Source organism: Natator depressus, chromosome 16 (assembly GCF_965152275.1).
Source record: "Natator depressus isolate rNatDep1 chromosome 16, rNatDep2.hap1, whole genome shotgun sequence".
Classification (NCBI taxonomy): Eukaryota; Metazoa; Chordata; order Testudines; family Cheloniidae; genus Natator; species Natator depressus.
Genome location: NC_134249.1, coordinates 21540525 through 21556457, shown reverse-complemented (window position 1 = coordinate 21556457; position 15933 = coordinate 21540525). Strand labels below are relative to the sequence as shown.

Here is a 15933-nt window from a genome sequence, read left to right as displayed (position 1 = left end):
CTGAGACGTCAGGGAATCCAGATCTTCCCATATCTCGATGACTGGCTCATCAAGGGCAGGTCTCTGGAGCAGGTGCAAAGGAGTCTCGATTTGGTATGTTTCACTTGCAGTGACCTGGGCCTGTTAATAAACACAGAAAAGTCCATGTTAACACCAGTCCAACGCATAGAGTTCATTGGAGTCAGAAGGGTACTGACCTTCTACATAGAACGAAGCTGTTCTGTAAGTCAATGCAGTTGTTCATTGCTGTGGCAGACAGGATGAAGGGTTGCCCAGTGTCTGCCCAGAGAATATCATTGTGGATCACTGCCTGCATCCACTACTGTTATGAGCTGGCGAAGATGTCCCCACTGGTGATTGTGACTGCTCACTCGACTAGGGTGCAGGCGTCCTTGGCAGCCTTCCTCGCTCAGGTACCGATTCAAGAAATTTGTCAGGCCGTGACCTAGTCGTCCTTCCACACATTTGCTTTGCTCTATGCTCTGATTCAGCAAGCTCAAGATGACTCTGGTATCGGCAGAGCTGTGCTCCAATCTGCAAGACTCTGAACTCCAAGCCCACCTCTGGGGATACTGCTTTCGAGTCACCTAGAATGGAATTGACATGAGCAAGCACTCGAAGAAGAAAAAACGGTTACCTACCTTTCATAACTGTTGTTCTTCGAGATGTGTAGCTCATGTCCATTCCATTACCTGCCCTCCTGCCCCTCTGTCGGAGTAGTCAGCAAGAAGGAACTGAGAGGGCGTAGGGCCGGCGGCGCCTGATATACCGCAGCATGAGCGTGGCATTCCAGAGGGCGCAAGAGCCAGCCCTACAGATACTGCTAAGGCAGAATCTCCGATGATCGTGCACATGGGCACGCACATACCGACAATGGAATGGACATGAGCAACATGTCTTAAGAACAACAGTTATGAAAGGTAGGGAACCGTTTTTTTTGTTTGTTTGTTAAAAAAAATTAATGTAACCATAGTTTCCATCTCCTTTCAAGAAATTCAGTGGGGGTTTTATTGAATAGTGTAAAAGCAGATTGATGACTGTTATAGTAATTTATATGTACATGATATTAGGGCTGCCTTAACAAAGCAATGGGATGCAGAGAGGACCTAGACGAGCAATTCTCTTGCCTTGTGGTCCTCACCAGCATTTTGATTTCAAAATGCACAATTCAGTTCCACTACAAGTTGCTGAGCTTAACAATTTTTTTAATATTTAGTTTCTGTTAATATGTACAACATATAAGTATAAAACATGAAAATTAATGGTAATATAGTTAAAAATCACTTGTTACTGGTTTGTAAATACAGTATCCTATAATACATCAAACTCCTCTATTCCCAAGACCAACAGAACACAAATCTACCACCATCTGTTTCACAACGAAGGTAGCAACAGAGGAATAGCATCTGCTTTTCCTGTTAGAGAATTAAATTGTGTTTTGCACAGGTCAGGTTATATTCAGAGGTTTAAATAGCCTTTGGGCATAAAGAGAGCACAACTCCATCTCTGATAAAAACAGAGGGAGAGCTCCTCCTTCTCTCCCTGACTTGGATAAGCAATACTCCCACTCCAGCTTGGCTTGTATGGTGAGAGCTCCCCCTCCTGTTACAATCTACTTTAACCCCTGCTAATATTTTATTACTCTTCCAGGTGACCCTCCTGTTTATCGTTTTTGGAAGGATACTTCCACTAAACTAGATAAATATGTTCCTAATGCTGGCACTGCGCAGATTGTTGAAACCACTGCTTATGCCTTGCTAACCACTCTCTTGAGTGGGGACAAAGTCTATGCTAATCCAGTTGTCAGATGGTTGTCTGAAGAGCAAAGATATGGTGGTGGATTTTATTCCACTCAGGTGTGTTTTTAAATGTTTCTCTCCCGTTCTTCAGATAGTGAAATCAGAGAAGCCTTAGTAGGGTAATACATGAGCCAAACTGATGACTTGTGTGTCCTGTTATGTTGGGTGGGAATCAAAGGAAATTAGCAACATGACCTCCAGCTGCAGGAATATTACTTCCTTAGCAGTACATGCAAATCATTACTCCTATATCTGCAGGCTCACTCTATTGACTTTAGATACAGCCAGATGAAAAAACTGTGTACCAGGAAAAAACTCATTTTGACCAAAATTTCTACAAAACCAATATATTTTGACACTGAATTTGTCACTGTTTATCATAAAAAATGAAAAGCCGTATTTACAGATGAAAAACTTTTTGTATTAAAAACAGCAAATTCACTTGTGTTTTTAAAAAATGATTAGTGGAATTTCAGTGTTTTCCCATATGCTTTCTGACAAAAAGTCACCCTTGACCAAATTTGCTAATTCTTGCAAACTTTCCGGTTTTGCAAATAAAAAAATCTATGAAGTGAAAAACTATGATATAGCCATTTTTCACAGCAATAGTTGTGCTTATTTACTAGCTTTCTTATTTTTAAAACATCTGTTTCCAGCAGCTGTGCACTTATTTACAAACTTTTAATAAAACAATAAATTACACAAACATGCCCACAAAGTAGTGTTAAATATCCTATCATTTTATTAAGAGTATAATAACACAGTATTAAACTGCTTAGCTGGTTAAGGTTACCACTATCTGTCTTCCTAAATAAGTGTCTGAGTAAAGTGTTTAATAATCAGTTTTGTTACAGTTTAGTTTCCATTCCAGTAGTAATTCTTTCTAATTTGATTTTTGACAGGACACAATTAATGCACTTGAAGCCTTGACTGAATATTCCCTTCTCGTTCAACGTCTTTTGCTGAACATGGATGTCAAGGTGGCTTACAGGAATTATGGAGACCTTCAGCACTATAAACTGACAGAAGAAAATTACATAGGAGGGACTCTGGAAGTGAGTGAATAGTTTTACCTTAGAAAAGTGAAAACAAATCTTATTAATAACTTACAAAAATTCCTTTGAGAAGGAAAGAAATAAAGTCTAGACAAATTTAAAAAAAAGAAAACGTGTCTATGAAAAATACCATTTGATTAACTGTTGTCTTCATCTGCTAAGATTTAATTGATGCAGCAAGTGATTAAAGGTTTCACTGATTCAGGACCACATCCTCGAAACACTTTATTTACATGAATAGTCCCACTGAATTCAGTAAGACCACACAAATGTGTAAAGTTGCATGTGTAAACAGTGGGACTGGCCCTTTGCTTGTAATCAGAAATGTAAAAAAGATCATAAGATCCATGTGACTTCTATCTATTTGACTGCTAATGGTAGTATCTTAACTAGTACTTTGCAAATATTTATACTTAATGTCAAATCATATTTATGTTTACATCTTTAGGTACCTTTGTACGATGACATATATGTAAGCACTGGGAGTAGCACTGGTTTAGCAACAGTAAATGTAAGTGGTTAAGCAAAAATTTTTAAAGAAACAAAGCCTTTTTTTTGTCTTGTCAATATGGGCAATGAAAGGGATCCCGAGAAGTTTCCTCTATGTCCCGACTTCTGTTACCTGTTCCCTGGACCAAAGTGGCAGAAGCCATTTTGGATACGTATAGATCTTGTGTAAGAAGGTGCAGCTCCATTTGAAATCATTAGTTACACCTGCTTTTACACCAACTCAACTCATTTGTCTTAAGTCATGTGATTCCTAAAGTATATTGTCTAATTCTGGAACATTTTGACAGCAGTAAAATAATTAAATTACCTCAGGTGATTTATTTGTAGTGAGACAAGCGTTGGAAATTCTTCCCTCCTCCCCCAACGTATCTGTTCCATAGTTCTAAATATTTAGGCCAAAATTTTTAACAGGGTTCACTAATTTGGAGTGTGCAATTGGAGACGCCAATTTCTAGGTGTTTCAAGTTGGGCATCCAAAAATGGAGAACCCCCAAATTAGTGAACATTCTTGAAAAACTTTGCCTCAATAACTTTGTAATAGAGAATGTGCCTTCTCTTATTCTATTTTTCTGTGCTTTGTATTATTGTTTATAAATATATTACAATGCTGTTATGACATACTATTTATCCTTTGGCTTCTATACCTCCAGGAATTTTACAAATAAATAATTGATTACTACCTTTCAGAACAGAACAATACGTAATTCACAAAGGCACTTCAGTAAGATGGTTGATATTTGTTATTATTTATGTATACTACTTCTTCAGTAGTGTCCCTATGGGTGTGCCACTTCAGGACGCATGTGCCCCATGCACCTTTGATCAGTAATTTTCTGTAACAATGCCTGTTCGGCCCAGCGTGCATACCAGACATCTTCATGCACCATACAGAGTACACATAGAACTGCATGAGTGAACCATCCTCAGTTCTTTCTCAGCTGCCCTATGGCCTCAGAAAGAGCATCTAGCATGCCTGTTTTCAACCTAGCAGTAGCTTAGCTTTTTTTATCCTAGTCTTCAGATAGTTTAGTTTACCAGTTTGTTTGTTTTACTTTATTAATCTGGTAGCCCCTTTTTTATCTGGGATTTTTTTAATTGAACGCCCTTGTTCTCCTCCACTTTTGAATGCCTCTGTCTTAGGGGTGGTCATCATTTGTTATGCCAGGATCCCCAGGCCTCATGCACTGCGTTTTTTTCTGCAGGAAGTCCGTCTCCATTAGCAATGGACATTCTTAGTGTCTTCCCTGGGAGACACCCACATACTGGCAAAGTGTAAGATCTGCACTTTTTTTAAAGAGCAGATCTAGAGAAAATATAGAGAAAATCAGATCTAGAGAAATCAAATTTAGATTACTTATGATGGAGCAAGCCCTAAGACCAGCATCAGATCTTGGTTCAGAGGACCCCTTGTACACTGGCCTTCAAGTGTACTTAGTGCCCCATTGACCTCCATATCTCATGTGCTGGGATCTTCACAGGATAAAGGCGCCAAAGGTACCAACAGGCTCCAAAGAAGAGGAGTTCTGTATCTCCCACCAGAGCCCTTTCCAGAGAAATCTCAGTCACCTCAGAGAATGACTGTTTCAGAGACCTTTGGTCCCAGAGAGAGTACCTTTGAGGCTCCAAGATTATGCTCTGCTACTGGGAGCTCATCAAACTCTTCAAGCTCTTCAAGAGATGCAATACTAAGCATGCTTCAGTATTGATATTGGTGCCAATAAGACATGATAATTCCAGCAGAGAATGTAAGTACACTGCTTCTAGGAAGCTGGGAAGGCTATGAACCCCAAGCACTTTGATTCTAGGAAACTGGAAACGTCCACCTTGGTCCGCAAACTGGTATCCCAGACTGCTATGCCAGTGTGCCAAAAGCCATCAACATCTCCAGTACTGACGCCGTCCACTAGATATGCATCTCTGAAGCAATCGGCGCCTCCGGTGCCAACACCCATCTTCTAGACAGGCACCATCAAAGCAGTCGCCAACCTTGGTATTGAAGCCAGTTGTTGTAGGGCCTCACTCAACCTTGGCTCAGATACACCTGTTACCACAAGAAACTTCAGGAACCTTTTTGTTTCAGAGGAACTGGCGTCTCCATTGCTAATGGGGACTGAACCTTTGTTGTTACTGTGATCTGTTGAGTCACCAAGACATTATCTTTCACCAGTGACTCCCAGCTCTCTGGTACCTCTCACATTGGACAGACATCTAGCTTCACCTTCATTGTCTGCCCCCACTGGACTATTTTGAGGATGATTTCTGTGATTCCCAGATCTCCATCCAGGGATTTCCTGCCTACCATAGAAGAGATATCCCCCTGATTAATCATTCTGAGAGGGAAGTTGCAAGGGAGAAACAATTTTGAGCTTCTTCTCACTGGTATGACCAACACTGGATGCTGCCTCCTTTACATTACGGTTCCCCGCAATACTCATATTGGGACTTTGAGTTCTGTATTGCCAGCAGTTTTCAAGAGCTCCTAGCTACTCCGATGATGAGCATAAGGATATATATTTTTCTGCTCCATTGAGTCCTCCTCAACCCCAAGAGGAATCTTTGAGGAACAAGAGGCCAGAGCAGACAAGAAAGTGACACCTCAAACATACCATCATCGCTTAATTAGGCTGTAATGCCTCCACCACCTTCTTCAATGGATAACTTCAACCAGTTCTAGGAGCTGATGAAATGCATTTCTGATTCACTCCAGATTCCTTTGGAGGAGGCTCAAGAGTCACAACATATGCTTTTGGATATTTTACACCACCTCTGGACAGTGTCACTACCTGTGAATGAAGCTCTACCAGAACCTGCTAAGACCATATGGCAGACTCCTGCCACAGCACCACCTACTATAAATGGGCAGAAATATTATGTCCTAGCAAGAAATTCAGAATATTTGTTCTCTCACCCGCCACCAAATTCTTTAGTTGTGGAAGCTGTCAATGAACATGGCAAGCAATCCCTTACAATAAAGACCAGAAACGTCTCAGTCTCTTCGGGCACAAGAGGTACTCCTCAGTGACCATGCAGTTCAGGATCACAAATTATCAAGGTCTGATGGTGAAATACAACCATGCTAACTTCAGTACATTCAACAATTTTATTGAAAAACTTCTTGAAGAACTTTGAGAACAGTTCCAGGCCGTCATAACAGAGGGTCAGCTTTTAGCAAGGGTGTCATTTCAAGCTTCTCTAGATGCAGCCAACACTGCAGCTCAATATGTCTCCACTGACATCATCGTGCATTGAGTGTCTTGGCTGTAAATGTCCAGATTTCCTAGGGACATCCAAAACACTGTGGATGACCTCCCCATCGATGGACTGAAACTCTTTTGTGAATCCACAGATGAATCTGTTCATACCTTGAAGGACTTTAGAGCCACACTCAGATCTTGGCATTTACACACCTGCCAAATAAGAGGAAATTTAGTAGCTCTCAAACGACACAAAGATAGTGACTGGTTCAATTTTCTACCTATCGCAGATCTACAGAACCACCTAAAAAGAGGTCAAGCTTTCAAAAGAAAAGACCTCCTACCATGATTGCTATCACTACCCAATCATTGTCTTAGACCAAATGTCAATTTTGATGGCTTGGTCAGAGATCTAGAACATCTTCGCTTTGTGAATCTTCAGTTGCCCCAGCCTACCCACCTCCCACTCTTCAGAGCTGGACTTTCACATATTACCTGCATAGGAACAAATTACATTGGACAAATGGATTCTGGAAGTTGTAACCTCAGGTTGCTCCATCTATTTTACCTCCATTCCTTCCTGTCCCACCCCTCCTTGTCCTCCTCCTCTTCTCAGAGATCTGTCTTAGGATCATTTGCTGAGACAGGAAGTCATCTGTCTCATATGCATAGGGGCCATAGAAACAGTTCCAGCCCAGTACAAGGGGAAGGGATTCTATTCAAAGTATTGTCTGGTCCCCAGAAAGAATGTGGGATGGAGACCAATATTATATCTCAGACTCATAAACACCTTTGTGAAATTAAAGAATTTCAGGATGGTGACTCTCTCAGCTATAATTCTGTCACTGGATTCTGGGTACTGGTTCGCAGTCCTTGACCTTCAGGATGTATATTTTCACATCACAATTCACCCGTCTCAAGAGGTTTCTTCATTTTACAGTTGACCAGATTCACAACCAGTAGAGAGTGCTTCCTTTTGTCCTCCCCTGCCCCGGAATGTTCTCAAAGGTCATGGCAGGTAGTAGCCGTTCATTTATGGCAACTAGGTGTGATCATCTTCCTTTACCTCAATGATTGGCTGCTCAAGGGCCCGTTGTATGATGAAGTTCCTTCCACAGTACAAAACACCTATTCCACAGGTTAGGTCTTCAACTCAACATCAAAAAGTCTACTTTGATTGCAGTACATTACAGTGGTTTGATTTCATAGGGGCTTCTCTGGATGCAATAACAGCCAAAGCTTACCTATGTGTGGTAAGGTTTGTGACCCTGACAAACTTAATTTCCAAGGTTCAAATAAGCCCCCAGACACTGACATCTAATTCTGCATATGACTGTCTGCCTTTGATCATGTCCAAATGTGAACACCTGTTTATCAATTTTGAGAATTGTTTGCTGTGCATGTTTTCTGTTAATTGTCTATTTGTACATTTATAGGTGAGGACTGTATATCATAAATTCAGTACTTCTGAGGAGACATGTGACTTTGAGTTGAAGGTTAATGTATTGACAGATAAAGGTAAAGAGTTAGTGGTGACTTTTAAAAACATGTTTTTCTTTTTTAAATTAATCAGGACTGTACAGGAAAATGCATCTTGATTAACAAAGTGGTCAGTATTATCCCGTGCACATAACTTTACCTTCACCCCAATCAATTTTTGATGTCATTCATAGCTGTTAATTTAACAGTGCACAGCTGTTATCTTGCAGAAGAAGGATCTGGGAGTGGAGGTCAGTGGGTTCAATTCTGCAAGTACCGTGCACTTAAGTTAACCCGTGTGAGTTTCATTTACTTAAGCAGATGGATAAGTGCTTTGCTGGTTCAGTTTATAAAAATTAAAATTTTGGCTAAGGTATAAATGAAAAATTATGTTGTTTGTTCATGAATAAAACATAGGTTCCCATTAAAAATTGGCTGAAAAAATTTCTGAAAAGTATTTGTCTCCTGAATATGAAAATAGTTCATGAGAACCCATTCATATAAGTATGCTGTGGTCTGGACAGCTGCTTCTGAAGAGCTATAAATTATGTGTTCTATTTAACATACAAAAGGTGAAAGAAGAAAAGATGATAACCAACCTGAACGTTTAGAAGCTTGCGCAAAGTAAGTTCAATTGATTTTTTCAGTGACATATCTGAGCTTTTCAATATTTTACGTGTCTAGGTATCTTTTAAATTTAATCCAAACTCTAAACTTCCTGGGTTCCTAGCTCTGCCCTACACAGGATTTCCCATTCCCAGCTGGCACTTAAGTCATTGGATCAGTGCCAACGGTTACTATGAAGAGGTTACTTGTGCATTTACTGTTTTCTGAATGTTCAAAACTGTAGCCTTAACTTACTTTAGCATATGCATTTATAATTAATTTCCCGCACTTTTGAAAAACAAAGTTAGAAGGAAAAAAGAGATTAAAATATTCGTCATCCACTTGCTAATAATTGCCACCTTGTGTTACTACTGCTGTGACCCTTGTTTCCCTCTTTCTACCCCTTTTTATGTGCATGTGTGTAAGCATGTGCAGGATCAGGGTCAAAGATTGTAAGCTCTCTGGGTTAGGAACTCTTAATTTTATGTTTGGATTGAGTCTGTGGCCACTACTGTAATGTAAATAATACTTAAAAAGAAAAGGAGTACTTGTGGCACCTTAGAGACTAACCAATTTATTTGAGCATGAGCTTTCGTGAGCTACAGCTCACTTCATCGGATGCATACTGTGGAAACTGCAGAAGACATTATATACACAGAGACCATGAAACAATACCTCCTCCCACCCCACTCTCCTGCTGGTAATAGCTTATCTAAAGTGATCATCAAGTTGGGCCATTTCCAGCACAAATCCAGGTTTTCTCACCCTCCTCTCTATTGATTTTATTGGTGTAAATCTGGAGTAAGTCAGCTGAAGTCAGTGAAGTTGTTATGGATTTACAATGGCATAAGAATGAGTAGAATTTGCCCAGAGGTTTTTCTGAGGACCGTGCTCTAAGTTCTAAGTTTTGGTTCTATCTATATTAATTTTTTTGTCCATTTTAGGTACAAGCCTAGTGAGAGAGAACCACAGTCAGGGTCTTCCCATGTAGTGATGGATATAACTTTGGTTAGCGGACTGGAAGCAAATACAGAAGATTTATCTACTGTAAATATTAAAGAAAATTTTACCTTTACCTACAGTATTTATTGTCCTTCTGCTTTATATCTTTTTATGGTAGTAGCACAGATTTTCAGCATTGTCTCTATCTTATTGCAACGCATTTTTCTCATACTAATTGGAATCGTGTACCTGAGTCTAGAGTCTGGGTTTTGCCCATTATGGGCCTTATCTAGTTAAGTCAATGGGAGTCAATGCCCTAGAAAAATGGGAGACAAATATGAACTTTGGATCTGGACTCAGACTTCACCAAAGTTCAAGAATGTTGAGATTTCATAGTTTTAGTAGATGTCTAATTGTTGTTGTTGTTGTTGTTTTTATCCCAAGGGGATGATAGAACAGTTCCCTTAAAGTATGGAATTGTTCATGACTAGGATCACATGGCAATACTAAAGTAACTGAAGATCCATTTGTAGAAAATGTTTTACTCCTCAAAACCATGCTAAAACCAATAAGCATAAAACTTTTATGGAAGACCATGTAAAATCTTTTAAATTAGCTGATTAAAAACCTTTCTCTTTTTTCCCCCCTAGCTTGCAAGTGGAGTTGATCAGTTGATAACCAATTATGAGATAAAAGATGGACATATTGTTCTACAGATAGAATCGGTAGATCGTCTTTTTTATTTCCTATGATTATTCACAATTGGAAGCACTATTTTATTTCTTTGGTAACACAGAGCTTCCTTTTGGTGTCTTTCTAATTCATGCATCCTTCAAACAGGTGCCAGCTAATAAATTCATGTGTGTTGCGTTCCGAATAGGGGAGATTTACCGTGTTGGAATGCGGAGCCCTGCCACATTCACTGTGTATGAATATCATGCACCAGGTATGTGTTCCAGTTCTTCAAATTCACATCTTTTGCTCTCAGAAGATTCTTTGAATCCTGTTAAGAAACTAACAGTTTCTCCCTTTTTCACAACTTTTAATCTACATTATATTAAGGCTTATGTCACAGTCACCATCTTTCTGGCTGAAGAGGTCTGGATGGTACTCTCTTGGAATTCAACTTCTACATGCATTTATTTTTTCCTGTTCAATTCTGTAGATAAACAATGCACCATATTTTATAACCCTTTTGGAAATGACAAACTTCTGAGGCTGTGTGAAGGAGCTGAGTGCAAATGCATGGAAGGTAAACTTAGCGAAAAATGCCATTCTGTTGCAGTTAGTTGGAGAATACAGCTTAATGCTTTGGGATCCTTGTGGATGAGAGCACTACATAGCAGTGAAAGGAGCTATATATTCTATTTCAGAACAGCAAATTTTGCCTTTGCAATAAATTAAACATTCATTACATTCTAAACTTTAAAAAAAGATGTATGGAATTTAGCTGCACAACTCTTATTGACTTTAATTTTGTGGACTAAATGGGAATTGAGTAGCTTAGCTCTGTTGCTTCTGTGTTACAGATTGCCATGAGCAAATAGAAATTAATTATACTTTAAAAGAGGGCTTGTGCTGATGTTGCTTCCTAGCATTAACGTCATATCTCTTTCACTAAACATAGCGGAATGCAGTCAAATGCAAAAGAAATTAGATCTGACAATAACTGCTGATAGGAGGAGAGAAGCTGCATGCCAGCAAGTCATTGCATATGGTAAGATATGAATGATCAGTACATATTACTTTGAAAAACAAATGAACACTGTGTGACGAGTGATGATGTGATGCTACAGGGTGCACCTTTTTATATTTTTATATATGTTGCTTTGAGAGATGCAGCATTTTTCAATATACCTATAAGAACATTGGAGGCATGTGACTCTTGTTAACAACAACATGTACTCATAGAGGTGAACATACCCCTATTAGTGCCTGCAAATTAAAATAATTCAACCTAGACAAAGGCAATGTCTGTGGAAATTACATAGAGTTAATGGTCCCAATCTTTGAAGAGCTGCCTGTCTCTTAAGAAGATCTGAGGCCTCTCAACTCCTGCTCAAGTCAATAGGAATTGAGGCTGCTGAATACCTCTCAGGATTGGTTCCAGTACTTTATCACAGACTGTGCCTGTAGGTCTACTGGGGTAAAGACAGACCTCAATATATATCTTTCACTGAGTATTCTTTAAAATCAAACACATTTTTTTCAGAATTAAAAATCAAAGCCCTTGGTTATTTTCAGCTAACTTTTGCAAAGTAAATTACCCCATTTCAGATATGTCTGCAGCGCTGAGGGTTTGTTACAGGCTGTGATAGTCTTGTTTCATTCCTGTGAAAAAGCAGCATCACACTAGAACTGAAACTATACAACACACAGATTTCTCATTTTGCCTGCCAAACTAGGCAGGAAAGGGTGCAAGAAACCTTTCCCCTATTAAAAATGGTAATCAAAAATAGAAGCACAGTTTTACACCAATCCCAGAGGACAATGTACTCGCCCACACACATACACTGTGTTTCTCTGGGTTTTGTAAGGGTCTCTGAACAGTGATTATTTGATGTGCTGTATAATGTGTTCTAATACTTAGGCACACGTAAGGCAAGTTGTGAACAAAGCATCAGATATAATTGAGTTTCCTGTAATTTGTTGGTTAAAAGCAGATAATGTAATCCCTAACATTCTTCTCACATAGACTTTGGTTTTTTGTTGTTTGCTTTTTAAATGTTATCCCCAAAATGCAAAAAGAGGGAACATGTCCCACAGAGTTATTTAAACATATTTTTGTTTTTTAAAGACTTGTCAGTGTTGGGATCAGAACCATGTTAAGGATTTTGACTTTAACCATGTTTTAGGCTAGAGGCATTCTAGCATGGCTTCTGACCCGTGTGAAATTGGTATTTTTTTTGATAATATGCTAACCACACCATCCTGTCATTTACCCTCTTGCTAGTCTATAGCATGGTTCTATAAGGCAGTTCTCAGATTTAAAAATCTTGGCCACTTCAGTTATGGAAATCCGTGCTAGATTGATGTTAAAATAAATATGCTTGAAGCTAGCACAGTTCTGTGCAAGTGTTAGTGAAATGTTAAATCATGTATTCTCTGTTACTGGCAAAAACAATCAGTTTTTTTCCCCAACACTAATCCTTTGTCGTTGGATTTGAATATGCATAAATTATTACATCAGGTCCTTTGGGTCTATATGTCTACAGAAATTTTAAATTACTTCAACTATTAGCCTAATAAAAACACTGTTGTAATGCTTGTTTGTTAATGATTGGTTAAAAATTCAGACATAGTTTTGAGTAGCCAAGGTCTGAATTAATTTAGATGCAATGGAGACTTACAATCAAGTCCAGTTTTAGAGCAATGACATTGGATGAATAATACTATGACATGTGAATAGTCTAAAGAATTGCAGCATAAAAAACCTTAATTGTGACTAAAAAAGTGTGTGTGTGTGTGTGTGTGTGTGTGTTTGAAGTGCTTGGCATTCTTTAGTGCAAAACATGCAGTGTCCTTGTAAAATAATAGCAGTACATTGTAATACAAAAAATAAATGAAACCCTCCTAATTAATGAATTAGGGTGCATTATATGTGTATTTGTGTTGATTTCTGGAAAATATCTAGGAACATTGAAACTACCTTTCTGGTATATTAAGTCCATTAGCCTATCTCTGGCAGTAGCTAGTGCCAGATGCTTCAGAGGACAACCGGGAAAGACCTTGCACTTCATTGTGAAATGCTGTACGTTAGGTGTGCATCCATCCATGGACAATCAGTTGATATGCTGAAACATGAGATTTGATTAGCTTTATAAGAGTTTCAGTTTGACAAACAATACATTTTACGGATGGCCCTAATATCCATCTGTAGTATGGATGTCGTGCAAAGCAAAAGGAAGAATTCTGCCTGAAACAGTAGCAACTGTTGTTTTTTCTTTATAGTCTATAAGGTAAACATCTTGTCCTCCAGTGAAGAAGGTAGTTTTATTAAGTATACTGCAACTCTTCTGGATCTCTATAAAACAGGTGAGAGTTCTAACTGTAATGTATTTAATTATTTTGTTTACAATGAAGACTCCCTTCAGTGACCACTCAATCAGCAGACAAAAATCAGTGCTAAGTGGTCTCCTAATAAAGGTAGAGAATAATTGTACTCTATGAATCTGAAGATTCTTGGGTTGATATTTGTAAGCTAGTGTCTTTCACCAGTTTCACTGTATTTACGCTTTTATTAAAACTGTTATTATTGCTGCTGTTTATGCTGGCACCTGTGCTGAGAATCTCACAATCTAGGCAGGCAAAACAAGCAGACAATGGTTCAAGGAAAGGAAACAATAATATTTGCTTTTATAAAGTAGAATTTGGATGCAGCAAAGTTGGCATAGATTTAGCTGAGCAATTCAGTGGGAGTTGCATGTCTTCTCATGTTTTACCATTTGCATCTGCAGTTATCTTGGTAAACACATTTGGTTTGAATAAGGCTGTTTTTGGAAGTCAGATTGCCACCTGTTTAATGTTTCTAGACTGATTCCAAAGGGCTGAAAATCCATGTTTTGATTTATCCGAATTTCCCTGTTACATAGTTAGTGGCTAATGGATGGCGTGGCTTTGCCCTCTTGTGATAAATAGTAAAACCAAATCAGTATGTTATGCCTAATTAACATGTGTGGCCCTGAAAAAATTGAAGCCAGCTGTTTTTTTAATAATTTTTTCTGTGAAATTTTCCAATGTAATAACTGCATTCCCTTCAATTCCAGGAGAGGCTTTTGCCCAAAAAAACACTGAAATCACCTTTGTTAAAAAGAAGACTTGTACTGATGTTAAACTGAATCCAGGAAATCAGTATTTGATCATGGGAAAAGAGGCCTTTCAGATAACAGTTGGTTTCAGTTTCAAGTAAGTAAATTATTAACAGAATGTGCTGAGCTCTCTCCAGAGCATGACATGCTTCATTCTCATCAAAAGTGGCAAAGTGCTTGTACACCTTTGGTCAATATTTTAAGGACTTGCTTAATCCATTTTGTGTTACCCATTGTTTTTATGCTAATACATTTCTTCAGCTGTCCACATTTAAAACAGAGGAAATTAAGCACAAAGGAATCCATTTAATATTAGAATTTTCTCTTGTTTTTATCTTTTTTTCACTCCTTATGTACTAATGAGCTTTCTCTTTTGTCTGTGTAGATACCAGTATCCGTTAGACTCTGTGACTTGGATTGAGTGGTGGCCTTCAAATACAGCTTGTGCATCTTGTAAAAAGTTTGTAGATACAATGGAAGAATTTTCTGAAGAGCTCTTTCTCAATGGCTGTTAACTTCCTTGGGAGAATTCTGTTGAGTAAAAATTGCATATTCAGTCTCACTAAAAAAATGTATTCTTAGCTGCTTAGTAATTCTTTCCAAACTTTAACATTCATAGCTAGGTTGACTTGGAATGTTTCATTTACTTATATTTAACAGCATCTGTTTTTATAAGATAATTATTTTAGAATTGTAACTTTTTGCATTGACGCTAGGGTGGGACAGGGAAAAATTTCCGGAAATACTGCAAGGACATTTTAAAGCCAGATGAAATTAAATGGAACACCGTTTTTAAAAAAAGAAATAGAGAAATATTGCCTTGTGCCAAAACAGTTGGACCCACTGAAATGCAATATCTTATTAAAACATATCCTTCCTCAATTTTATTTTCCTTGTATTTTTGTTTATCAGATACTGTTCTTATAACTGTATTTCTCTTCATTTATATTCTGTCATACAAATTGATACTAAAATATACAGTGCTACATCTCACACAATCTCTTTTTATGGGATAAAATTATTTAAAATGGGTTTACGTTTTAAATTAAACATATTTCTATCTAACCTCTCTGTCTGCTGAGATTTTATAGCAGGTCCCACACCATACTATCTAAGTACCTAGGGTAAGTTCCTCACCCCTGCATCAGCCTCACTATGCTAGGTGAAGTGTAAAGGGGCTCTAAAAGCCCGGGATCCTGCCAGGGAAGATTCCCCTGGTGCAGGAACAGTGGAAGACATGTCATAAGGCTGTTCAAAATATGCTGCGGACTGCCCAAGCCCTCTGAGCAGCCCAGAATCAGGATGCAACCACCTTAATTACCCCTCCCCCGTCCTGTAAATTCTGTACTGCACCTCTTAGTTGGAACAGAGAATCTCACTCGCAGTATCTAGGACCTAGCTCAGCAAATGAGTAGCACGTTCTCTGCTGAATGGTTAGTAACAGTTAAGGTTTTCCAGACGGTCAGATAGGGAGTAACTGGAAAATTTTGAAATCACGTACCAGAAAGTTGTGAAAATTAATGCTTGAGGGACATGAATT

General features: G+C 38.5%; 1 protein-coding gene across 1 annotated transcript in view; it reads left to right on the top strand.

Annotated features, from left to right (window-relative positions):
* Positions 1–15164, top strand: part of C5 (complement C5) — a 51938-nt gene extending 36774 nt beyond the window's left edge. The window contains exons 29-41 of the mRNA XM_074973689.1: positions 1651–1856; positions 2702–2854; positions 3303–3365; positions 7995–8076; positions 8610–8661; positions 9588–9690; positions 10236–10310; positions 10426–10531; positions 10751–10837; positions 11213–11302; positions 13537–13620; positions 14352–14490; positions 14779–15164. Coding sequence (XP_074829790.1) covers positions 1651–1856; positions 2702–2854; positions 3303–3365; positions 7995–8076; positions 8610–8661; positions 9588–9690; positions 10236–10310; positions 10426–10531; positions 10751–10837; positions 11213–11302; positions 13537–13620; positions 14352–14490; positions 14779–14908 — 1370 coding nt within the window. The 3' untranslated portion in view covers positions 14909–15164. The remainder of the gene's footprint in view (positions 1–1650; positions 1857–2701; positions 2855–3302; positions 3366–7994; positions 8077–8609; positions 8662–9587; positions 9691–10235; positions 10311–10425; positions 10532–10750; positions 10838–11212; positions 11303–13536; positions 13621–14351; positions 14491–14778) is intronic.
* The last annotated feature ends 769 nt before the right edge of the window (positions 15165–15933 follow it).